Source organism: Corapipo altera, unplaced genomic scaffold (genome assembly GCF_003945725.1).
Source record: "Corapipo altera isolate COAL_440 unplaced genomic scaffold, ASM394572v1 61411, whole genome shotgun sequence".
NCBI classification, from domain to species: Eukaryota; Metazoa; Chordata; class Aves; order Passeriformes; family Pipridae; genus Corapipo; species Corapipo altera.
The window spans coordinates 28,696,195-28,723,067 of record NW_020884875.1 but is presented as its reverse complement, the minus strand read 5'-3'; the positions used below and the strand labels follow the sequence as shown (position 1 = coordinate 28,723,067).

The following is a 26,873-nucleotide window of genomic DNA, read 5'->3' as shown; positions in this document are numbered from 1 at the left end:
ACCTCAAAATCTGCTTTCTATGTCAATACACATCCCCAGCAGCAATAGCGTTCTCCAGCTAACCTGAATAAATACAAGCAATTTTGAGCTCCTGAGGGACATCATCTTTGAGCAGGAAAGCCTTCCCATTGTTGTTATTCCACAACAAATCCTATGAAGCCCTGTCTTGAGACGTGCGGAACAGCATCCTCATCTTTCTTTTGCAGCAGGAAAACAACCAAATTTACTGATTTCTTGCCAGTTTGACAACGATGCACAGTTTATTAGGTCTTGAACTTGCCATCAAAGAAACTTTCAAGTGAAGCTCTGCCTTCCGCTGTGTTTGTTTCACAGGCCTTTTCATAATAAATTGCTGAAAAACCCAGAACAGCAAGTAAAGCAGAGTGACCAAATCAGCTTCAGCTTGGATACAAGGAAAATTATTTCGGGGGATGTTATTGCACTTTCTTTTAGTGCTAACAAAAGCAAGGTTTAGAATTTACAATCTCTGCCCTTCTCCTGGAGTTTCACTAAACTATATTAAAGATTCATGGGTTTTTTGTAATGTAATAGTAAAGCCTGAATGATCAAAGAAGTATTCACATGGCAAATGTAAAAATTTATTTTGCTTCACATTTCTTTTTTCCATTTGCACACGAAAGTCTGACTTTTAACTGAAATTCCTTTTCCTGTCAAACAAAGTATACTGCCTCTCTTTTATTTTAACCAAAATACATATTTTTCTCTCTTTTTTTTAATATACACACACAAAAAATAACATTTTTAAGCCATCAATTTCCATTAAAACATTTGAGAAGCAGTTTATCACCAAGAGCTGCATTTAAACACAAACAGTTTCTGTTGTTTTTTGTTCTTAACTCACTGGAATGTCCTGTGGGAAGACTATGTCAGAAATTCAATTTCTCTTTTCAAAATCCTCTCATTTTTTTCGAACTTTGTAGCCCACATGAATATTACGCTTTTCAAAGGCAAGGAAATTTACAACAGTGAGTAAGGATGAAAAAGCTATCCAGTTCTGCTGCTGATAACAAGAAAAAGAGGCATTGTCTATACTAAGAAAACCATAAAGAACACAATTTTCTTCAGTAGCAGGCATACAAAGCATATTGTAAAAATACAGTAGGAAATCAGTTACAGCTTTCAGATCAGTTAAAAGCCGCAACCAGTTTCTTACTGAAAACATTTTTTTTCCTGAAGTAACAAACAAAATATTCTTTAAGTCATCTTTTCTTGAGGAATATTTCTAGTAAATCAAAAAATGCTACTTATATCTTCTGCTTTGATCTACACTAGAGTTGGTCAAGGGAGGAGCGGGAAGTAGTAATAGGGAAAAAAATACACACCTTTCTATCCTACAGGAAATTCTAATGTTTTATCAGTCAAGAATTATGTAGAAACATAAAATCAAAGCAAAAAAAAAATCATTTTCTATTGATTCAATCAATTGTGATGGATTGACCAAAACCTGCCTTGTTTGAAGCCTGTCACAGATCAACCTGTACGTGCCTAAAAGGGACTGTAATGGGATGTACTCCTTATTCCAGGTATAACTCTACGATGGGTAGAAGCCCCAAGGAGCCAAGATATACAAGAGAAGGTGAGAGCACTTCTTTGAGCCACCACAGCACTAGAGACCAGCAAAGCTTAATGCAACTCTGTTCTAAGCCAAACATTTTGCTGTGGGTCAGTGGATAATTTGATTTATTAAATCAAACCAGCTGCTCAATTGCATGGGGGAAAAAAATGTAGTAAGTAATGAGGGCTTTTTCAGGTCTTTCAGAACTACCTTTTTTATGCAAAATAATGTTTAAAAAAAGTTGAAGACCACCATCCAAGGAAACCCTCCATGGATTCCTACACTTCTTGCCTTCATTCTTACAATTCTATTTCTGACACCTCCTCTCTAACTTTTGTAGTATAAAAAATTAATAAAATTCTTTGTTCTATCAGTTGCATAAAAATGGGATACTACTTCTATTGCAGGAGTTGTAGTAATTACAGAGATTGCCATCCTACTGCCTGATATGGCGTCAGAAATATAACCCCATTCAGGTTTCTTAAAGAAGAATGAGAAACCCACAAAGCAATTTCTGTCAAGACCTTAAAATTATCTTTCCCAAAGACAAAACAATGAAAAAGTGCTTTTGATAACTGAAGCAAGAAGTTCCGAAGTTCCAGAGTTCCCATTTCGAACACAACTAGGGAAACATACTGTCTTATAGCATTATAGATTTTATTCTCATGTCCAAAAAAAAAAAAAAAAAGAAAGAAGTGGCATAAAAATCACATCAAATTACTCTTCTGCTACAGAAACATGAATGATGTAGCCAGCTGCAGTAAGGGAGAAAAATGAGAAGGGGAAGAATACTGTTCAGCAAAATTCTATCTTCAAAGTGACATTCCTATAACTATCATCACATACACACAGATTTCCACTCAGGAGTTTGTGAGGAGGTTCTGTGTGATCCAGCCACAGAGAACCTACCCAAAGCACAGGTACTGTTCTGATCTTGGCAATTTGGGAATGAAACCTTTAATTATGCCTTAATTCCTCGCTGCTTAAATGCTGTACAGAGCTGGCATAATGCTCATCCACAACCCTCAGTTGTGGATGAAACAGGAGGGGGGCATAGAGAATCACAGAATCATCAGGGTTGGAAAATACCTCCAAGAGCAGCAAGTCCAACCTTCAACCCAAATTTGGGTGCAGATGGAGTGACCCAAATCTTGTGTGATCCTGGGAAGAAGATGCTGTAAGCAAACAGCTCAAGGGTGAACTCTGACATGTGAAAGCTTGTTTCTCACATGCCTCAAAGGTGTGTGAAAAATGCAATCAGTAAGTATGAAAACTACTTTAAACTCAGTTGACAAGACCCATGGGATAATTTTTATTCTCTTCCCATTTCTTTTCTTTAGAACAAAACGTTGTTGGCTCTGTGAACACAAATTACAGCTGTTTCTCAAAAACTGCTGAGTAAAAACATGTACATAGCAGTGTTATAAAATAAATTGTGCATAAACAGAACACAGAACATGGGCATGGCAAATAGTCACATGTTGTGGTTATGGGTTTTACCATCCTGGCTCAAATAAGCCACCTATTATCCTGTCTGTGACCATAGCCACTGGCTAGTCCTTAAATGATTCAGATAAACGGGGAAGAGCAAACTGTTCCCCAGAACAGGCAGTAAAATCGCAAAACCACAACTCAGTGGCTGCTCTCAGTAGCTACTCTGTGATAGAGATGCAAGAGTTATTCTTTCTATAATTCTAAAATAAAGTCGTATGCTGTAACAAAACACAGTAGGCAAATGCTTTACTTCCACCAACAGTGCTGAAAGGAGATTATTCTTGTCTTAAGAGATAGGTACCTAATTTTTTCTTGCAGCACAACTAAACATGTTTACTTGTCAATCATTACAAAAATTATATTTTTCTATTACAAAAAAGCAGCTTGAATGGTTGAACAAATCTTCACACTCTCTACACTTTTAAAGGTTTTGTTTTTAGATATTTCAAGTTACCAAATATATTTATGTATTTTATATGTTATAAACATATAATATTATATTATATTTTTATACATCTCTTGTAAATATTTATATCAGATAATTGTTTAAATTTCCGCAAGTACCATTCTATACCACTGCTCCAGCTAAATGACTACCATTTAAATTTGTGACACTAAACTGAAAAGCAACTTGTTCATGTTTTTCAGCAATAATGTCATTAAGCTAAAGTAGTTATATAGCAGAGTCCTAATAAAATCAGCTGCGGGAGAGTTTGCAATACAACAAAGTGACAGATGTCTCAGCATAATTTGGGGCTTGTGTACAGGAAAACACTAAGTCCTGCTAAGAAGGTCAGTAGTCCAAATACAGCTATTTACACAGATAGAGAGTTGTGATGAAGATTTGCAATGTGCTTCTGCAAAACACTGACCATACAGCTCTGTGAGCTCCATTAGAATAATTAAGGACAGTGGGTGTTTAATTCATAGCAATCTGTCCTTTTATTTGTCCTCTTATGGCTGAATTATGACCACCAGGATGAGAATTAATCACCACTGAAAGAAGTGGAAAAACTTTAACTAAATGCAGAGGAGTCCGTGGTCTTCAAGTCTGACTCTGATTTCACTTACACTGAGATTAAGATAATGCAACTTCAATTTGCACCACACATTGTTCTCAGCAACTTTCTAGACACTGATAATGCACCACATGCTGAAGGTCCTCACACACCAAAGAACCGGATTTTTGGCTCTATCCCTTCTATGTTCCATCTCCACTCTTCACTGTCCTCATGTTAAAGGGTTTAAAATGACCTATATGCAGCAGATCACATCACTTGCTCAACAGCAAAACCCTCAAAAGATACAGCAAAAACTTACGACTCATTATTTATTCAGTATAAAGAAGAGAAAACCCATTATAGCAAAGTTTTTATCTATTACCACTGGAAAAAAGAAACCACAAAACATAAAACACGTGAAAACACAGATCAATAGATGTGTTATAATTATGATGCCTTAGAGAATAGAAAACTTGTATCTTACATCTGCTATCCTAATTTTTCCACCCTTAAATATTAAAGAAAATAAATATTATAGGCTACATATTAGTCAGACTCATAAAAGAAATCTAAGAATTGAAAAAAATAATTTGGTATCATTTATGGAGATTTTTATAGTCACAAAAAGTATTAGAAATTTATTTTTAAACTAATGTGAGAACTTCCAAAGTCAAAAAATCAGAAACTGTTTATAGGGCACAGGCGCACTTTGTAATACTGGTGTGGCAAAACCCTCTCTCTCCACTTTCACCAAAAACATGGTTAAAAAGAGCTTGTTTCAGGTGAGCAGAGCATAACATTCTTACAGCAGGTAACTGAAACAACAACATGTGAGAAGCAACCTGAGGCACAGGGCTCGTGTTGCTAAAACCATGTTGTTCCATTTGCTGGAACACAAATCATCACTGTTCATCAGCACTGCAGCTAATGAACTGTTTGTGACATGGGATCACCAACCACTCAAGTGTTTGTTAGCATACACAGGACTGTTATTCAGAGCTGCAGTGACACACAAAAGATTTTTCCAAATAATTATGCGATTTGGATACATAGCTTTAGAAGAGTTCATTAAAATGGCCATTTTTCTTCTCAAACTTTGCCAAACACATTTTTGAATCCCTACATACCTCATTCTAAAGTCTTCAGTGGCTTTTTAAGGTCTCACTACATGGTATCATCTTGCCACCGGCTGCCACAAGAGAGGAGCCCCAAAGAGAAGATACAAGGACTCCCTGAAACAACATCTCAGCCTTGGCCATATTGATCATCATAACTGGTCTACTCTGGCCTCCAATCGGGAGGCCTGGAGACACACCATCTACAACACTGCTGATGCCTTTGAGAAAGCACGCAGGATCACCCTTGAGGAGAAAAGACAACGCAGAAAGAATCGTGTCTTGCAGAATATACCACCTAAGGAGTCTTTCTGCTGTGCCTTTTGCAATCGGATACGTCTGTCTCATATTGGCCCCATTAGCCACCAGCGCGCTTGTAACAAATGTGGATAGAGCCTTCCTAAATCTTCGTTCGCGAAGCCTAGCCATGCAAATGAAAAAATGAAAACATGGTATCATAAAGAAATACCTTTTGATTTTTAATCAACATCTCAACTTTGTCCTAATTGATTTCTTGTAGTTTGGAGTTCAGAGCAAAAACTGCGATCAAGTACAGGGCATGAACAGGCAGTTGCACTGGCCAGACTGGCCCATTTATTTAGATTATTCCTTTATTTTTTCATGTGTACTCATCCCTTTCCCTGCCCTTGGCTCTTCCTGTCCCAAAATGCTCATCCCTATTAAATGCCTGGGCAGTCATCCATTGCCAATATATACGTTTATTATAGATAGCTATTCTAAGTATTTCATATTTTTTTAAGTATATAGCCAAATTTGGCAGAAGTCCACTGTGAAATTTTCTTGAGCCACAAAAGAAAAATCTCACTGCTAAATGAGAAAGCTCCCACCATGTAGTTTGCTATGGGTTCTTTACAGGCAAAAGAAAGGTTAAATGTATCTTATGCACACACAGACAAATTAATTTTCCCTGAAAAGTAATACTTTTTTTGTTGTGAAACTACTATGTATGTTTAAGTCATGTTGTGGAAAAATAATTGTTTGTAAAACCGACATACTTCTGTTGAATGCAAGGTATCCAAATCGCATAATTTGGAAAAATCTTTTGTGTGTCACTGCAGCTCTGAATAACACTGTGTACAAACAAACACTGGAGTGGTGGTGATCCCGTGTCACTGTTCATTAGCTGCAGTGCTAATGAACAGTGATCATTTGTGTTCCAACAAATGATACGACCTGGTCTTAGCAACGTAAGCCCAGTGCCTCAGGTTGCTTCTCATGTGTATCTAAACACATGGGCAGCAAAGCCCTTTTTTTGAGGGAAAGGGTAAGGAACCTGGGGGATTTGGAGCAATGGTGGTTGAAAATATAAGACAGCACCAAAAAACCTATTTTCTTTGAGTTCATGCAAAGGCATGAAGTTCAGTTCAGGGCAGGACAGCTGCAATCTGCCGGAGCCTGAGACAGCATCTATGGAAAGCATCACACCCCCCCACAACAACACATTTATCCATCCGTCAGTTGTTGAGCCCAAGAGAGAGAGAAGACTGAACTTTTAGTCTGTGGTGGTTGACCTGTGACATAATCCAGACTTAACTCTTGCTGCTGTTGGAAGAACCAAGGTATCATTCTCTAACACGAGTTGCATAACCATTATGAATGGCATGGAGTTAAATCTGACTTAGAGCTCAGGGCTGATACCTGCAGTGTTTGTGCCACCACTTCAGAAGTTGCCTAGTGCTCTGCTTCTAAACATGTTTACAAAGGTATTCTGCGCACCACAACAATAAACCTCCTTGTCCACAGACCTCATCCAAGCACACAGTGTTTTGCCTGCAGCCCTGCGAACACAACCAAGCTCTGTCAGTATTTTTGGCCTCAGTCGTCTTTCAGGGAAGGAAGTCAAGAGGCAAACATTGTCTGATAAAAAACTGCAATGCATGACATCACTGCAGAAACATGGCAATCCCTTAAATTTATTCAACAAAAAAATACCCTAAAATTAAAGGTCTCCAGCCGTATGCTCCAGCATCAGCATTTAAAGGCTCTCAGATAAACTGTAGGCACTTATATTAACATCCTGGATATGACCATTGTCTCAAGAAAACAGTAACGGCTCACACTGAACTAAGAGAATGCAGCAGTGTTTCTCCATACAAAGACAAGGATACATCACCAAAATACAGGAAATCAATCGGAAGGGGTACCTCAGAGATTTATTGTTTATTGTGAAAAGTTCTGCTGGGTAACAGAGCTATAATTGTCAATTATCTCATGTCCTGCAACTATCAGGACAAGTCAAACAAGGCATATTCAAAGACAACTCAAACGGTTTCCAAATCTGAGTCTGGGTGTTTGATTAGGAAACCAATTTTAATGTGAGTTTTCAATACCTTTTTTCCCCTCTTTTTTTTAGTAACATTAGATAACTGTATATACTTAAAACAGTCGTATTATTCCTGCTGGTTGTCAGCTGGTTCTGGAAAAACAATTTGGCTTGCTAGTAATGTGGCTAACCCTAAAGGAGATGTGCAAGCATTATTTTTAAAACACAACCTTTGTTAGGGATGTGAAAGTTACCTATCAATTTAAAAAACATTGTGTGACTTTGAGTATGTAACGTGTGATGGGTGCCAATTACAGTAAAAAGGAATTTTTACTACCACATTTGGAAGACTTTGATGACAGGAGTAATGTAGGTAAACTTCATAAAATACATTTAACTAAATACATTTAGGAAGTACATTTCAGGATTGCAAGAAGGAGGTCATCCAAGTGATAAGAGAGGGTTAAGTGGGTTTACTCTGGAAACATAACTTAGGAATTTTCCAAAGCTTTGGGGTATCCTGCTCTAAAAATTAATATATTTAACATTTAATAACACAAAATTTATTAAATTTTATGTAATATTTAATAACACACAAAATAACATTTTTAAAACACTTGAATTCACCTACAGACCCTCATATGTTCCAGCTCCAGAAACAACTTAAAACAAGTATTTGGCAAACATTTTAAAAAAATAAGCCAATGTTGCTTAGCCAGTGCATAACAACAACTAATTCCATGTAAGTTTTTAGAACAGGTAATTCAACTGCTAAGCTTAAGGACATCCTTGGAGCACCTTTCCGTATCAACATCAACAGCAAAAAAAGTGCATCTCTCCATGCTTCTAAGTCCATATTGCACATTCTATGTTACTGATCACAAGTACTTTTGCTATCTACTCTATTATGCTAACAGGTGCCAACATTTCCATTTAATGCAATCTGGGATGTCTGCTGTATCTTCCTGTGCCTTCCTGTACCTATGTATGGTAAGCTAAGCATGCCCAGCTCTCAAGACACCCACAGCTACACAGCTTTGGCTCCTCTACACACAAGCAGCACCTTCTAATTTAGCTTCTCTGAGTAATTAAGAGAGGGTGCTGGAATTGGTTAAGCCTTTCTGTGCACCGAAATGGCTGCTACGGGTTTAAACACATCCAGCCTGCTGAATAAATCTTGTTACTGCTATTTATTTGCTCGGGGTATTGGATATTTTTGATGACATAAATACAAGCAATGCTGTTCCCACACCCTCCCTGTCCAGGAACAGGGATGAACTGTTGCCCAGAGGCAACAGCACGGGGACAGCAAAGCACGCAGGGGTGACCTGGCTGTGACCCACACGTGGTTCCGTTCTCTGTACAGTGACAGTTTACAACACCACATATTTTCTCTGTTACTCTCAGGAGAGAGCTTTAGGAAAGGCTAACGTCATCTGCGTAATTAAAACCTGCAGCTATTTCTGCCTGTCAAAGAGAACTTTATCAAGGAAGGGAGAGATCAAAGATTTCCAGCACAGATACCTGATAGAGAAGGGTCAGACAAGGAAAATAAAAGACGTACTGAGACTTTGTAGTACCAGTCCTGACTGCTGGTAGAAAGGGATGTTATAGTCCACTGGCAGTCATTGCCATAAAAATTTCTTTTATGAGACAGCTTTTGTTCAATATAAACACTGTAAACAGCTAAGTCCACCCCCACCTGCAAAATGCGTTTGAAGTGTCTCACTAAGTTACTTGTTCTCATTTAAGACCTTAATTAAAAAAAAACCAAAACCAAACCCAAAACAAACCAAAAAAACCCCCAAACAAAACAAAACAAAACCCCACAATGTTATGACATACTCTGTTGTGCCACGCTGTAATCCCAAAGTTGAAAACAATCAAGGGTGCCAACAACTCCAGGCTAAAACTTTCCATCATTTCACCTTAGTAGCCTTGTGCTTCTCTCAAATAGTTCATGTAAAACTGCTGGTGTTTTAAGCTGATTTGACACACTCCAGTTTCCCAAATAACAACTGTAAATTAGCATACACTGACATTCTCATGACATGAGTAATCCACAATAAAAGCTGCAGGTTATACATACAGTACATGCAGAACTGGATACTGTTATTGACAGAAGTATTACTCTGCGATAATTAATTTGATGGATTCATAATTCAAGGGGTTTTAAGAGGGTAAAGGGGGCAGCCTGATTCTGATAAGTGTTTTTAATCAAATGAGTCAATTACATTTGAATACTCTTCTTTAGAAGCTCCCAAAGCTCTCTTCCAAATATGTTTTCCATTAATTAACCACGCTTCCCTCAGCACTCCACGCCACTCATATCCTTCCTGACCTGGGTGACTTAAAAATAACTTTGAATCAAGAAAGATCATCAGGAAATATAAATGGAAATGGCAGCTGATCAACCCTTAATAAAAGGTACGTGGTATTAAAGCAGATCAGGCACCTGGTCCCACTTGATATATTTAGAAGAGACTAAACTCTGAAGTCACTTAGATTAAATAATCCACTCCAGTGAAATTACATCACACGCAGTAAAGGACAGACATTTATTCTATACTTTTGATGTAAGAAGCACCATTTATGTACTTTTATAAAAGAAAGTGGAGTAGGAATAAAAAAACCCTCACGATGCTGAGCTGATCTTAGGGATGTTCAGTTTTACTCATCATGCACCTTCAATAGGTGATAGGTATTCCCCAGATACACCTCAGGGAGTGAAGATTAAACAAAAGAAAAAATCACCTCAGTAAACAGTAGGGACAAGTAAAGAGTAAGGGGAAAATCAGGACGAAAATGGGTAAAAAAGTGATACACACTAGAACCAACATGAGTCCTTCTCACAGATTCTTGAAAATGCTAAAGCTTAAACAACCACTTTCCCCCCCTTGCTTCTACCTCTATAATAAACACAGCCTGAAGAAGATCCAAAGTTATTTTACATTTCCCAGAGCAGTAAAACTGAGTACTTTGTAAATAGTATTACTGCTCAGCACAAGGAGAATACGAAGGCTGAATTACTGATATATTCCAAGTAATTCAAGACAGGGGAAAAAGGCTTCAGCTTCAGTTAGTAACAGTTATATCACACTCTGTTCATTAGCGCAAAAAAAGTTTGAAGTTAAGTTTATTCTAGTTGCACAATTTTTTCCTGCTACAATTTAAACGTGAGCCAAACCAGAACAACTACTTAAATTTCAATCAGATGGGAAATGATTAAAAAGAAAACAACCTCTCTCACTCCCTCAGCAAAAAAGAACTGAAGTAGAAAATACATGCCACATACATGCTGCACTAATGCATGCAGAAAGAAGAAAAAGCACATCAAAAGCACAAAAAGACAGTTTTTATCTTTTTGCTTTTTAGAAAACTCTAAAGAATTTTGACTTTTTATTATGGTTCTCAGTAACACATCAGCTAAGGTGCTGAGCCAGTAGTAAATTTATTCCAGAGAAAGACAAGTAAGACTGATCACTGTACAGCAACTTGAAACAATGTCCTGGCATATATATTTCTTCTCACACATGATTTTACTTCCTGACAACAACCAGAGAGGAAAATTTAAGAAAGCAGAGTGGGAAGCCTTGCTGGTTTTCCTTACAAAGAAAATTCCTACTATTTGGGCCAACAGTCCTTTCTTAGAACTGAATGTCCTGGGTGAAAGTTCAACATCATCTTTTGCTGGTCCTCGGGGCCTGGTTGTTCAAAGAGCTTTCAATCCACACCACAGCTGAGGGTTTTCAGGTTGGTCAAGCATGATTTCCCCTCTGTAAATCCCCACTGACCACTCTCAATCACCTTCTTACCCTCACATGTGTGGAAATGCTTTCCAGGAGGATTTTCTTCAACACCTTCTTAGGGACTACAGTGAGACTGACTGGCCTGTACTTCCCTGGATCTTTCTTTTTTGCCATCCTTGAAGATATGAGGGATACATCTGCTCTCTTCCAGCCCTCAGGAACTTCTCTCAGTGACTATGACCACTCTACAGCCTTCCAGGTTCACTCAAGAAAAAAATCTGGATACCACTGGACTGCATTAAGAAATCATTAAAGACTACTGATAGATTCAAAGCCAAAGAGGTTTGTGTTCTAGAGCCACTCAAGAATTAAGAAAATTCTGACGTTTTATATTAAAGTAGAATAATTTATAGGAAAAAAAGTCTGGTTTTGCTGGATATAACTGTCAAATGTGTTGTATGGTAGAAAACATAACAGGAAAGACAAAAAACCCCCACAATTCAAAAAGATGAGATGCCTGGGATGGTGAATGTTTTTGTTATTCTTAACAAATCTCACACTCCACCACAGAGGTCAAAAAGCAACATTAGAGACAGAAATCACAATTGCTTTAAAAACTACTTGGAACTGCTGTGTTTCCTTTGAAAAGCAAATTGTCTGAGCTCCTTCTGGACATTCAGATTATTCTACAAGGTGTTTAAAGTGATCCAACATTTACTATTACACTTGCCATAGAGCCAATTCACTTGGTCTCCACCTGAAGTATTACACATTCCCTTCACCCTAGAAATCCAAAGGTATGGAAATATGGCAGCATCAAGACTAGCAGCCAAGACGGGAATTAAAGAAAGGGGCTGAATCACAGAATGGACTGTGGGTGCAAGGGAGTCCAACCAAGGGAAATCATCCTGCAAGAGTGAGACAGGTGAGAGGCCACCTGAGAGTGAATGCCCAAAGACTTCCAGTGAGGTTACGAATACTCCAGATGTGCTCTGTTGGGTGTGCACCCTCCACAGCAGCTCTTTGCGGCTCACACTACAGCACTGTCTCCCATGACTGTTGCATGGAAGGCAAGTAAAGTGACCTCTTTTGCTTTTTTTGAGCGACCACTGTGCACTGCACCACTGTCAGAATAACAGGGCTTGGACACCCACCTTGAAAACAACCACAGGAAGTCTTTATCTCTCAGCCAAAAAGAGGTTTTCACACCAAGAATTCCGAATGTTTGTCCTGGAAGCTACTGATGCAGCTGCACAAGCAGGACAGGATGCATTGGAGAAGCCATGAGAAAGGACACAAATGATGAACTAAGTCCTGCACAGGCCCTTGTTTCAGTTCATGTCTTCCCTCCAGCATACATCAAGTGATCTTCTATTATGATCCAAAAGGGAGGAACAGAGACTTACCAAGCTCATCCAACCCTCCCAGCACTGCACACAAGAGGTAGCCTGGAAGCACCACATTGATGTCTGTGGGGCAAGAATCAGGCCAGGAAGAGGAAAGGAGCATTTTGAAATTTACACGAGGCAACAAACACTGACGAGAAAGGCTCAAAGAGGGTGACACCAGAAAGATGAAGCAAATATGCAAACAAACATATAATATTAGCTTAGTAATTCATTTCAATTATTAAAAAGCTCATAAATTCACCCATCTAGCCTAAACAGTATTGAGAAGAACTGCTCCAATTACAAATAACTTATTCACAAAAGAAATATGAGGAATAAAAACTCTTTCCAATTTCAGCCAAGTGCACCAAAACCCAACTGCCTGAAATAATGAATTGTACAATTAAGCTCAACAGGACTAGAGAGAGCATATTGCCTGTAAGGACAAACCTGTAAGGTGCATCCAACAGATCCCAGCGGCAGAGTGGGAAATAAGCCATGAGCTACAAGACAAATACCCCAGACGAAGGTTTGAGAATCTGTCACTTCTCAGGTCTTGCCATGTGCTTTTCCCCCTGTGCAGAAACTTGCACATGACACCTCATGACTAATGCGGAAACTACTTCTGTGCTCACCCATGGAGCCACAGATGAACACCCTAAAACACTGCGAGGATAAACAAACATCCCCATGCAGATGGTGTCACCCATATGCCAGCATATGGGATGGAATTACGTGTATTAAGCTGTTTCACAGAACTGCAGCACACAGGAAACCAATTCACCAGAAGGCTCAGGAAGCAAATAACCCCAAATAACCATCCTTCTAGTCTGTGTCACCCAGGCTACAAACACACGTAAGACATGCATTGAAATGTCTTCAAAAAAAGGTAAAAATAAAATAAATAAATCAAAGACGTATTTGCAGGAAGTCAATAATCTTTAGGAAAACCTGTTTAAATCAGAGCTGGGAAAAGACTCTCCCCCCCTTTCTGCAGAAGGTAAATTCATTTCTTTATTTCACACAGAACCACTTGAAATTACTCTGAATTGTCAAGTGTATCCAAGTGGCTGCAGTACTTCCTTCCTTGGCTGTCCTGCAGCCAGACTGTCACCTGCTGACCCACAGGGATGCAGAGCAGCATTCCAGAAAGATCCTCTCTCTTTAAATTTCAGTACTGTTGTCTGTGGTGCAGACATGACCCCTGGTAGCTCTGCAGCCCCTCTCACACTGTGGATGACGGGGCTCTCTCAGGTCACTGCCCATTCTCGGCTGTGTAATACTGGACACCAGCTACCCTGGCTTCCCTCAGGCCAACTAGTAATGCACTTACGAAACTTCCATCTGCAGCAGGCAGCAAAATATGAGAAAAAACCCTCATCTGGGGCCTGAAAGCTCACACCTATCACAACAATAAATCTGCACCAAAAGGAGTCGTCTCTGTCTGGTTGTTTCCACAATATAAATCATGAATGAATCAAAATTAATCGAAAGCTTCTTTTTTTGCAGGCATTTGTATGTCAGTTTCATGTTCGTTTTTTAGTTTAGTGGTTTTGGTGTTTGGGTTTTTGTTTGGTTTTTTTGGTAGTTTTTGGCATTAGGTTACAAATCCAGGTACAGGGAGGTGAGGAAGGAGCACTATGTCAGAGGCTGCCTGGTGTACTGTTAACACAGTCCCACCAGTGCAAACGCAGTGACTGCAGCCCTTTATTAAACAATTTTTCTCTCAGGAGATGCTGGTTCAGCCACCACACGTAAGTGAGACGTGATTTCACAGTTCGCTTTATCATGATTCTTGGATGCACATCACCCTGCATATTGATCAGAAGAGTTCAGAAACTTCTCTTATTATGTCATTCAGATGCTTCCTTAGTATTAACACTTCTAGTTTCAAAACAGACAATGAGATAAGAAGGAATTACTGCACATACAGTCAGCACAAAATCACTGTAAATACAGTCTGCACAAAACCCAGCAGTTCTGACACAACTAAATTTGGAAGAATAATGAGAAAAACCATTGACCTGCAGCGTTTTAAGTGGCACTTTAATTTTTTAACCACTACATTCACAGAGATTGGTTCTACCTCTCCTAAGCCAAGCTGGGTCCCCAAAACAAGGAATGATTAGTTACTGTAAGACACCTCGTGGATGTGATTTGTGCATTTTTCACAGGAATCCCAGGCAAAAGGCAGAATCCAGACCCCAGACACATTGCAAATGCTCAGAGAAGGAACAGGTGGAAACAGAAAAGCCCTACAGAAAATTACCCCTCTCAGGGTATTCATCACAATTCTTTTTCTGAATACTTTACAAGAAAGGAGTCCTTGGTATTTCCCTCAGCCATCATGTACTTCTTGGGCCAAGAAAGCTACAACCAAAAGATCTCAGTGACACAAACCCAACATATAAACATAGCACCGTCCCAGAAGCCCTCACTTTCCTGATCAAGCCCTAGGAACAGGTAAAAATACTTCAGATATCAAATGCACTAAGTCACTTATTGCCTTTGGTATGATAAAGTGCCATTTATTACTGCTCCTCCTTCACCTGCACACACAAACACCTGCATGACCAGTGCTGATATTGCACAGGTCTCTGTTGGATCTCTCCACTCTTCTGTCGGTTCTTCTCCCATCTTCCTCTCAAGAGAGCTTTCAAGTTGGCCTATACATTTTTAATTGTCCCCAACAAATTTATTAGGAAGAAGCACTTATAATTCATGGCTAGGCTTCATGAACGAAGATTTGGGAAGGGCTCTACCCACGTTTGTTGCAAGTGCGTTGGTGGCTAAAAAGGCCAATACGAGATAGGCACGTCCGGTTGCAAAAGGCACAGCAGAAAGACTCCTTAAGAGTCTTTTGTAAGGTACAGTTCTTTCTGCGTTGTCTTTTCTCCTCAAGTGTGCTTTCTCAAAAGCATCAGCAGCGTTATAGATGGTGTGTCTCCAGACCTCCCGACTGGAGGCCAGAGTAGACCACCAGTTATGTTGATCAATATGGCCAAGGCTGAGATGTTGTTTCAGGGAGTCCTTGTATCTTCTCTTTGGGGCTCCTCTCTTGCAGCAACCGGTGGCAAGTTCACCATAAGCAAGATCTTAGGGAGGTGGTGGTCCTTCATCCTGGAGACGTGCCCTGCCCAAAGCAGCTGTGTTCTCAGCAACATGGCCTCAATGCTTGTGACTGCTGCTTGTTCTAGAACAGATGTGTTGGTCACATAATCTGACCAGTGGATGTTTAGGATTGTACGGAGGCAGCATTGATGGAAGCATTCTAGGAGACGCAGGGGGTGGCAGTAGATGACCCATGATTCAGATCCATATAAGAGAGTAGACAGCACTATGGCATTGTAAATGCTGATCTTTGTACTTTTCTTCAGGTGTTTATTTCGCCAAACTCTTTTATGAAGCTTTCCGAAGGGACTGTATGCCTTTGCTAACCTGTTGTCTATCTCTCCGTCAATCTTACCATCCGAGGAGATGAGGCTACCTAGGTAATTAAACTGCTGGACTGATTTGAGCTCTGATTGGCCAATGGTGATATGGGGATGATGGAAGACTTCCTGAGGTGCTGGTTGATGGAGAACTTCTGTCTTCTTTAAGCTGACTTCCAGCCCAAAGAGTTCAGCAGCGTCTGCACAGCAGGGTGTTAAAACGCTGCAGAGCTGCTTCTGTGTGGGCGACAAGGGCGGCGTCATCAGCATAGAGCAGCTCCCGGACAAGACGGTTTAAGGTCTTGGTGTGGGCCTTCAGTCACCTTAGGTTGAATAGGCTTCCATCAGTACGCTATCAAATGTAGATACCGTCCTGATCATCGAGGTCTGCCGTGGCCCTTTGGAGCATCATGCTGAAAAAGATTGTGAAAAGGGTTGGTGCGAGAACGCAGCCTTGTTTCACACCATTAGTTATTAGAAAGGGCTCAGAAAGTGCATTGCCATATCTGACTTGGCTGTGATGATTCTCATGGAGTGAGATGATCATTTTAAGGAACCTGGGGGGACAACCTAAACGTTCCAAAATCTGCCATAGACCTTTTCTGCTCACAGTATCAAAAGCCTTGGTGAGGTGGACAAAGGTTACATAGAGACCTTTGTTCTGTTCCCTACACTTCTCTTGCAGTCCTGTTGGCTCTGAAACCACACTGGCTTTCAGGTAGAATTCCTTCTGCTATAGTGGGTATTAGTCTGTTCAAGAGTATTCTTGCCAGGATTTTGCCAGCAATGGAGAGCAGAGTAATATCACGGTAATTTGAGCAGTCTGATTTAGTACCTTTCTTCTTATACAAAGTGATGATGACTGTGTCACGAAGGTCTGATGGTAGTTCACCTAGTTCCCAACAGCGCACCACAAACTCGTGAAATTTAGCATGGAGTGCAAGGCCCCCAGTTTCCAGACTTCAGGTGGAATTCCATCGACCCCAGCTGCCTTGCCGATTTTCACCTGCTGTATGGCCTTAAGGGTTTCTCCTGAAGTGGGGGCAGTATCCAATTCATACTTCACTGGTTGTTGTGTGATGGACTGAATTGCTGATTCTTGGACTACCTGGTTGGTACTGAAAAGAGTCTGAAAGTGTTCAGACCATCAATTCAGAATGGAGGTTTTATCTGTTAGAAGCATTTGACCATCAGCGCTGAGTAGAGGGCTTTGGACCTGGTATGTAGGCCCATATGCTGTTTTCAGGGCCTCATAGAATCCTATGTGATCACCCGTATCTGCACATAATTGAGTTTTTTCAGCTAGATCAATCCACCACTTGTTCTGGATGTCACCGAGTTTCTGTTGGAGCTTGCTGCATACAAGACGAAAGGCCATTTTTCTTGTGTGACAGGATAGCAGTGCAAGGTGTGCTTGGTGGGCGGTTCTCTTCTTCCTCAACAAATTAGGAAGAAGCACTTATAATAGTTCGCTAAAATTCCGTGAGTGCCAAATTGAAGACAACATGTCTAGTGCAAAAAGAAGGCTGCAATTTTCTTGTCATGCCTGAGCCTCCGTAATGCATGGGGTTAAAAATAAAATCTGATTTCAATCTGGAGGACACCAGAGACACTCTGTGAAATAGGTTGAACATGATCTCCACAATTTCTGAGAAAATTTGCTGAAACAGGAGAAACAACTTGAGTAAGGCAGAGGAGGGAACAGAAATGAGAATGAAGAAACAGTGGTCACCTGCAGTCTTTCTACACTTTCAACAGGTGAGGACCCAGCATGTACCCAAAACAGCCAAAAGAAAACACCAGCGGTGTGTAGAAAATATCAGAACAGATGCAAACACCTAATTTAGGATGGGGTGACCAGTTCTTCAGACTGTGCTGACTCCAGTGGCCAGGACTTCACTCTCTGCCAGGGTATCCAGCTCAGCTCAGGCACGTGAAGGCACATGAAAAGCACCCTGTCTTACACTTCCCTACTGCACAAATATAGACATTTACAGAGAATTTATGGCTTACTCAAGGAATGTTAACTAGAGGCGCAGCATTTCTAAAATGCAATCTAATGAACTAAATAAAATTAATTAAAGTAATTTAATGAGCTTGCTGAGTTCAAAAGATTGCAAAGGGCACAGTGCACTCCAATGGACATCTTGCAGAATTTAGGAACTTGAATCCCACTGGTTCAAGCCTGCAGAATGATTAAACAACATGTTATTCAGCCACTATATGACAGACAAAAGCCTCAAAAGGCAAAAGATGGACAAAAGTCACTGTTCCACAGTGCCACAAGAAGAAAGAGGAGAACATAATCCCAGATTCTTTTAAATAGTTACACCATTTAGCTGTTAAAACACTAATAGCCATCTTTTTTAATTAACTCATTCTGTTGAAGATATTCCATCAAAAAAAAAAGCCACCAAGTTTGGAGAAGATGAAAATCCAACACATTTTTTTTCTTGTCAGATGCTGAGAAGAAAAAGTCATCTATTATTTTTTAAATGCTACAGAAAATCTCTAAAACATGGTCATCTCTGGTGTACATTTGCACTGGAACGTCCCAGGGAGTTACTTGCCCACATGCAAGCAGTAAGATTTATGGACAATGCAACACCTGAAGGTGCCAAAAAGTCCCCCCACCACTCCTCAGCCACCTGCTACATAAAACAGGCATGGGAAGGTGAACAACACGGGGCCTTTTGCCCAATAAAAGTGATTAACATTTAATTCGTTATATCTTCAGAAAAAAATGCCCTTTAGATGCTCTTATCAGGTTATATATATATTAAACTATCTGAGAGGTACAGCAAAAGCTGTTAGTAGCATATACCTGCCTTAGCACATCAAGGAAAGTATGTAAAACCGAGAGGTTCCAAACACCACAAAATCCCTGTATCCTCTACAAAATCAGAGCTACAGTAAGCAGAAAAAAATTCAAATAATTGGATTCTGCTAATCTGTGGGGACACGGACTTAATACTGCATTTAATTTTGCTAAGTGGAAGGAAGATTATTGCAGGCAAGATAAAAAGAATAGTCTCTGCTAAAATCGTGTAACATTTACAAGCCTAAATACTCTAAGACAGTTATTAATAACTGTATCAGAACATTTCCATGTATTCAATGCACAGTTATGAAGGAATCTAAACATACAGGCCTCCTCCCAATGCAGACAATAATAATAATGATAATATTTACATTTCCCTATTCACTTGTTTTCCAATAGTATTTAAAAAAAGTATCTATGAACTTGCTGGATAACATATGCCAACCTTCTATGAAACACTGCAGAAAGTGTGGTTTTAAGCATTTTACTTCACTTTCAACAGAGACTAACCACTCACTGGGGCAGAGCCATTCTCTTTCCAGAGTTTTTAAATGAAAAGCTGAAATTTATTCTCTCTGAGTCTCTCAGTGTCACAGTGAAGGACTTGTTGGGACCTGCCCTTTTTCACAGCCCACAATTCCTGTGGGAAGAAGCAGTTTAACTAATATCAGAAAATTTTCATATGTAGTATTTCCATGTGTTACTTTGCTGTTTTGAAACTCAGATTCTTCCACATTGTTATTTTTTCAATAAATCAATGTTTGTTTTTATCTTTCTGATGATGCCTTAAGCCCCTATTAGTTTTTTATTTTTCTAATTTTTGTAAGTTTTATAATAGGTTTTAAAAGCAGCAGCCCTCACTCCCTTTCCCTGTAGTACAAGTAGTTTACACATTCCTTAACCGTCTTACCCCATTCTATGCTTCCCATATCAAATCCACCCCTGAATTCAGTGGCAATGTTTAGTCTCTTGTCAAGGCAAGGCCTATACTGTTTAGAGAACACTCATATTTAGGCCTGAACAACAGAACAGAGTCAAGAACTAGGTGACTGTGTACCCTTTGTGCTCTGAAGCTGATGAGAATGATGAAGAGGTGGTCCCGAAATACACCCCAGACTCAATTCTAAGGGGGTGGACCCGGGGCGGACCAGAGCAAAGCCTACAGGGTGGACACACTTGGGATTGGACAAATAATATTATAAAATGTAACATCTCGGGCACAGCTGGGCGTGCGTCTTGTAACATCTATTGCCTTGGCACAATTAAACCCTGTCCTTATCTCACCCCTAATTAACTGCTCCTGAGTTTTTTTTCTTTAGTACCAGCCAAGCAGGCATCACTGAAATGTGAAATCAGTGTTTATAACAAAAACGGTTTGATGTTTACAAAAACTATTTTAAATTTTGATGGAGATCAAAACACTTTTCCATGAAAACAAAACCTCCCCCTACAAACCATTTATTATCTGCAACACACTCAACTTGATCCCACATTCCCAGAATATCAATTAATTCACTCATTATTACTAAGAAAGGTGCTGTACTTTTTAAAAAGAATTTCCTTTGAAGTAAATATCCTTCTGAAGAAAAAAAAATTCATACTAATATGTTAGTGGAAAAGACAAAATAACCACATTCTGTCATTGCAATTTTTTTTAACACTGTAATATTACAGCAAATCTTATGAAGGCATTTGGAATCTTCCACACAATGGTAGTTCCTGTAATACTTTACTCTTCCTTCATGATAGGCTGCTGGAGGAGCCTAACAGCACCAACAGAGGTTAAATATGGAATTATCCAACTGCTGGGATTGTTGGGAGATAACCCAAACCTAGACACATCTGTTTACCAAAATTCAGTCTCCTGTGTGGGGTAGCAGAGCTGCAACATTCCTCCCACTGAGCTCTGACAACTTACCAGTTTTACCTGGCACAGGACATGACAATCAATTCCAAAACAACTCAAAACTAAAATTAAAAGGATCCGCAAGTTAAGGAAAACAAAATCTATTTGTCCCGCAAGCATTTTCCATAATCTTCATTACATAACTTGAAGAACATGCATTGCTTTTTCAAATATCCACTCAAAATATGCTGATGGAGGTCTCTCATGTGATTAATTCTTCTTTCTCTCCCTCATTTGTGTAATTCTATAGCACATTATCACTCTAATGTCTAAATTAGCTACGTAAATAAAACCTAGACTGAAAGAGATTCCTCTTTTCTTCTGTCCCTCACAGAAAAGAGATCTGATTCTTCACACACTGGCACAGAGCTTCTCATTTTTTTCACTCCATTAATATATTTGTGTGGTTAAATCAAATTAAATTAAATCTAGGCACTATTTTTACACTAACTAACATGTGCAACACTGAGTTTTCATCATTAAGACGAAAACTTGATTGATTAAGAAATAACTCTGTGTGCCTCTGTTAATTAAGAGGTTCGTGGTTTATTACTTCACACCTGTAAGAATATAAGCACATTTTCTGAATTTAAAAGACTGTTTAATTTTCAAATCTTTCTATTTTCTTCTTGTGATGGATCAGTTTTAGTCACTAAGGGACTTTCCTGTATACCTTAGCAAAAGTTTGTGTCTATATGTATATACAAACAAGGGTGCACTTTAATGAAAAAAGGTCTGTAAAAACTACTAACACTCGAAAGCTTTGAATAAACGTTTTGGGTGAAGCAAAAGATGAACATAAAAAGATATTTTCTAGCGATCTACCTTGAAAATTAAAACAAGCACCCCATAAGAAAAACGAAGTGTTCTGCCTCTTTAACAGCAGCCCGCTATTGCTGAAAACCAACATAGCTGATGTTTAAACCTATGTAAAGCTCAGCTTCATGATCTGTAATTATTTTGTCTCTGCACTGCTAAATGCAATTATGAACAACTCATTCATCAATATAAAAACACAATTTAAGATTCTAAGGGAACAGATACGGAAAGGATTTGTTTTCACACAGTTCTCTTCATGAAGATGTGGTTTAACAACACTATCGATAAACAAGTGTACAATCTAAAGCAGGCACGGCAACATCCATGTTTAATTTCATCTGGGGAATCCTCTAATATTCCATTTATAATGCTATAAAAACATGTTTCAAAGTAACGAACGAGAGTGTGAGGGGTGAATATGACAAAACTACAACCATCCCAGCCTCCCAAAGTTCACTCATTAACCGTGTACCATCTGAAGGCTGCTGAAGCACAAGTATTTGTGCTAAATGGGCAAGAAAGCACCAAAGCTCTCTTTGCAAAGGAGACCACTCTAGCCAAGCAGGGCGATGTGCTGGGTTTCAGAGCGCGGCTTTGGTCTGCGTCCCTTTCTCACAACCTTGGGGAAACGCCTGCGGGCGGCTCAAACCACGCTCCTCGCAACCACCCAAACTTCCCCAAACCTGTCTGACACCTGTTGGGTTTCTCCAGTTCCGGGAGAAAGGCGCGAGGGCACGGTAGGTACAGACACAAACACATTTCAGACCCGCAGCAAGTAAGATCAGGAATTCAAATGAGGCAACTGGAGGCGTGTAATTGAGATACTCGATCTCTATCTACGCTGAACAACCACGGCGTCCTTCTCCTCAGTATTATGTAATGCACGGAGAGTATTTAAACACCCGCCTGTTTGACACAGTCATGTCAAACAGATCAGCTTTAGGGAGGATCAGCTGGGGGCGGGGGCCAGGAATTCGGCAGTTCACGGTTATGAACCACCACCCCTCTTGGGAAGGAATCCCACCAAAGCCTTGAGGGTCCTCCCCCAAGAACAGCCAGGGGAGACCCGGCTCGGGCGTTGTGCCACCATTTCTATCTCAAGCAAGATCGGCTTCACAACACTTGCGTGGCAAAGAACCTGCCCACTCCTGCGAGATTGTGCAGGCTGCAAATCAGGGCACGGACTCGCCCCTGCAGGGCAGGGGTTCCCGAGGGGGAGCCGAGAGCCTGATACCCCTTCAGAGCATCGCTGGAAAAGGGGTAGCCCCGCAGAGAAAGACTCAGTGACTCCTTAGAGTGTCCTTGTGCTCTTTTGGGACTTTGGCCCCTCGCACCCTCTGTTTGCTGAGTTTGGTGAGACATGTATAGCTGCACCAAAGAAGTGCTGGCATCAAGATGACACAACACTTCGTTTGTGGGATGCTGTTCTTCGGTCACCCCACAGAAATTCGGCTTGCAGTCACTGGGGGAAAAAAAAGAGTCAGGGAGGAGGGAAAAGTCACCGCAGAGGACAAAAAAGCCACCGGCTTCGCCGCTTTCTGAGCGGCTGCTGCCCTTCCCAGCGCTCCAGGAGCGGGAAGAACTCCCCGTGGGGGCGAGCGCCCGTAGTGACACCGTGACCCCTCCCGGGAGATGCGAGAGGGCCGGCAGCGCCCGGCTTTCCTCCCCCCTCCCCCTCCTCCTCTGGGGCGCGGGTCGGCCGTCGGGGCGGTACCTGCTTGTCCAGCGCAGCATCCTTGGCACTGCCGGCCGAGCATCCCTTGGGAGCCGGCACCCGCTCACAGTTGCAGCCCTCCAGCATGTACATGCCGGCGGGACGGGCGCTCTGCTCACCCTCGAAGTAGAAGAGCACGTTCTGGTAGAGGGCGAACCACTTCTCGTGCCAGCGGTTGGTCTCCGCCGTCTTCTTGCTGAGATAGCCCCGTTTGGTGCCCTCCTTGCGGGCCAACAGCGCCAGGTACAGGGCGTGCCCCTCGTTGTACCGCACGCTCTTCTGCATCGTGCCCGGACCCGCGGCCGCTCAGCAGCTCCGCGGCCGCTCCTCATGGGCTCGGGCAGCACCGACGGCGCGGCCCCGACCCCGCGCTACGCCCGCCCTCGGGGGCCGAGCCGTGTGTTCCCCGCGGCCCCCGCCCCGCTCCGCCCCACAACACCTCCCACCGCTCCGCAGCAGGAGCCGGAGCGGGCGCCGGCGGCGGGAGAGCTCCGCGGGCAGTGACGCGCGGGATCAGCCGTAAATCCGCTTTGGAGAGCGATTTAAAGAGCAAAGTCGCCGCCGCCGCAGCGCCCAGGTCCCTGCCCCCCTTCTCCCTTCCCCCATCCCTGCATCCCTCTCTCCCTGCATCCCCCTATCCCTGCATCTCTCCATCCCACTATCCCTCCGTCCCTCCCCGGGGGTGGATGGAGCGGGGGTTCGGGCGGTGAAACCCGCGGGCAGAGGTGCTCTCGGCCGGCCGGGACGGGCCGTGAGCCTCCGGGTTATTTGGGGCCGCCTGTGGGTTTCTCGACAGTTTCCGCCTTTCCGATTCTTCGAGCGAAAATCTTAGAAAGTGACAGGGCCGAGCGAGCGCGGCTGCCGGAGCCGGCAACTTCTCCTTCGAGCGAATTGCAGCGAATTGCAGCAGTGAAACAGAAGTGAAATATCAGAAACCCGTCGCTTTTAACCCGATACTCGCGCTGGTTAAAGGCGCGGGGGGGGGCGTCGCAGATGTCACCCTGCGGAACCGCATCCCCCTGAGCACCGCATGGTGCGCAAAGACCACCCCGGCTCGGGGTGCGGGGGGCTCTGCCTGTGCCAGGGATCGCTTGAGGCACGCTGGGACCATTTTTAGATCCCAGCTGGCGGCTGTAACACGCAGCATCGCGGGCGGGGACGCGAGTGCAGGAGGAGGGTGCATGGGCACCGCCGAGAGGAGGGGGCGGCTCAACACATGCCGAAAGAAAAATGTACGAGGAGTTACGCGGGTTTGTTTTCGCACTGGGTTAGTCAGGATGGCAGCAGGTGCGATCCAGTTCCTGCACTCAGGACAGTGGTACCTCCCCACCTTAATTACAGCAAATAAATTTTGGCGAGAGAGCTGGCAGGAAAAATTATTTTACATAAAACATAAGCAATATGGAACTTTCTACCAACCAGAGCACCCTGCACCTGTGATTTAGCAATTTAAACTTCCTCTTAAGGTTCTTTCAGGAAAAGGCATTTGGAGCTGTTTCATCTGATAATGTGTTTTTCTTCTGTAGCTTTCTATCTCTTTGGCTTTATTAAGTCTTAGGAGTCAAAAAATAACAGAAAATTCATTCTGTTACTGACTGTTCGAAAAAAAAGTGAAAATTACGGTATTGCTTTATAATGCTCAGAGTTAGAAAATACTCCTTGTGTAATCTGTGTCAGCAACTGTGGGTTTTAGTATTATTTACAGAAACTCTGGACCTATGCAGGGGTGTAAGGCTCTTGTCCTGTCAACAGAAAATTTCATAATAGAAAAAACAAACAGATACACAAATCCTCCTGGAACTGAGCGTCACATAGAAATTTGAGCTTAACAGGTCATGTCTAGGGAAGTCTAGGTTTTGGACAGGGATTGGACACCGTATCTGTGACTGGAATGTGTGAGATGAATTGTGTTCCTGCATCTCAGTGACAGGGGTCTTACTAGCCTCTTTCAATGCCTGGGTTCCACTCAGATACTGCTGTCCAAGTCAGTGGATTAATTCAGTGTATAAGATTCCATGGAATATCCTATCTCTTGGTGCAAGCAAATGGCAAGGCAGCAAAACCAAGAGAGAGAAGCAGACTGCCACTCCAGAGAGTGTTCAGATGTTTGACACCCAGTGAATACTCACAGCTTTCCAAAACAAGCACGTCGTACATCACGACCAAATGCTGCAGCAAGAACACATCTTTGCCAAGATAAAGTTGCAAACTTTTGTCCCAACTTACATAATTTGTGCTTTAATAAAGCTTTTGCATAAATCACAAATGATCACACATCATCTATTCCACCAGACTACCTGAGACACACAGAAAAAAAAAATGACAGGAGTTAATTTTTATCTGTAAATAAAGTGAGGGTTTCCTTTGACTACATCATTTTCTCCAAGACACACAGGCATTTTTCCTAAGCTGAAAATGTGGAATATGTCATTGCATAGCAATGCGTAGGAATTACAGGGAGTCTAATGTTCATGTTCACTACAGTGAACACTGTTCATGTAGCTATCAGTTTGACCTTTATTGTTGAAGTACAATTTAGTTCTCTCAATGATATTTTCTTTATTACTTGATCATTCTTATAAAACCTAGGTTTTATTGCTTTAAATATCTACTATATATCTGTGAAAAGCATATGCTATCTAACATCTAAATGTAACCATATATGATTTTTAAAAATTTCTTCATTAACAACAATAAGGAAGGGGTTGTTTGTGCTTTTTAAAAAGTAAAATGCTATGCCAAATTCATATATATGAACACAAATGAGTTATATGTGTAAACAGATGTAAAGGAATCTGGGATGTAATTTATTCCATAGGGCTCTGAAGAAAAAGAACATACAGATAAACACACTGATTTACTTTATTTTATATCTTAACCTTCACTTTAGTGTATTTTAATTCCAGAGGATTCATTTATAGAGCTACATTGCCAAGTCTTGTCATCATAGGCCCCTAGGAGATTTGTGTAGAACTATAGTGGAAAGTTGTGGTCCTGCCTCAGCAGAGAGGACCCCATTAGTCTGCATTTACCCTGAATTTCCCATTGGAACCTAGTCCAGTGTGTTCAAAGCTGTCATAAACAGGGAAATAGATAGTGTTGTACAACAGTGGAATTGCTGAATCTGATGCCCAGAAGTGCTTGGGGGACAAGTCAGCGAGTTGTCACTCTTCTGGGTGACAGGAAAATCTATTTTAGAAACTGCATAAAATTTAGGCCTCTATTCTGAAAAACACTTTAAAAAACCCACTGTTAATGTAATGGTAATAAAAACCATTGAAGCAATGGAAAAAAATTAGTTATGCTATTATTTTCATGTCCAGGTTTGTATGTATTTGCTCTAAATTTTTATATGCTTATTTGTCACTAAATTATTGTTTATATTTTCATGCCAAGGTACCAAATACAAAATAAATTTGTAAAGCTGTTAAACAGCTGCTCTATAACTTATGGGGAAAAACCCCTATGTTTCACTAAGAATATACCTACATGTGTCCTCTTAGAATCATAGAATAAAATGGGTTGAAAAAGACCTCTGAGATCATCAAGTCCAACCCTTGATCCAACACCGCCGT

At 41.2% G+C, this 26,873-nt stretch overlaps 1 protein-coding gene across 3 annotated transcripts in view; it reads right to left on the bottom strand.

Annotated features, from left to right (window-relative positions):
• RASGRF2 (Ras protein specific guanine nucleotide releasing factor 2) overlaps nucleotides 1-23,655 on the bottom strand; it is a 116,339-nt gene extending 92,684 nt beyond the window's left edge. For all 3 annotated transcript variants that reach the window (XM_027634818.1, XM_027634819.1, XM_027634817.1), the window contains exon 1: nucleotides 23,299-23,655. In XM_027634818.1, coding sequence (XP_027490619.1) covers nucleotides 23,299-23,583 — 285 coding nt within the window. In that variant the 5' untranslated portion in view covers nucleotides 23,584-23,655. The remainder of the gene's footprint in view (nucleotides 1-23,298) is intronic.
• Nucleotides 23,656-26,873: the final 3,218 nt, after the last annotated feature.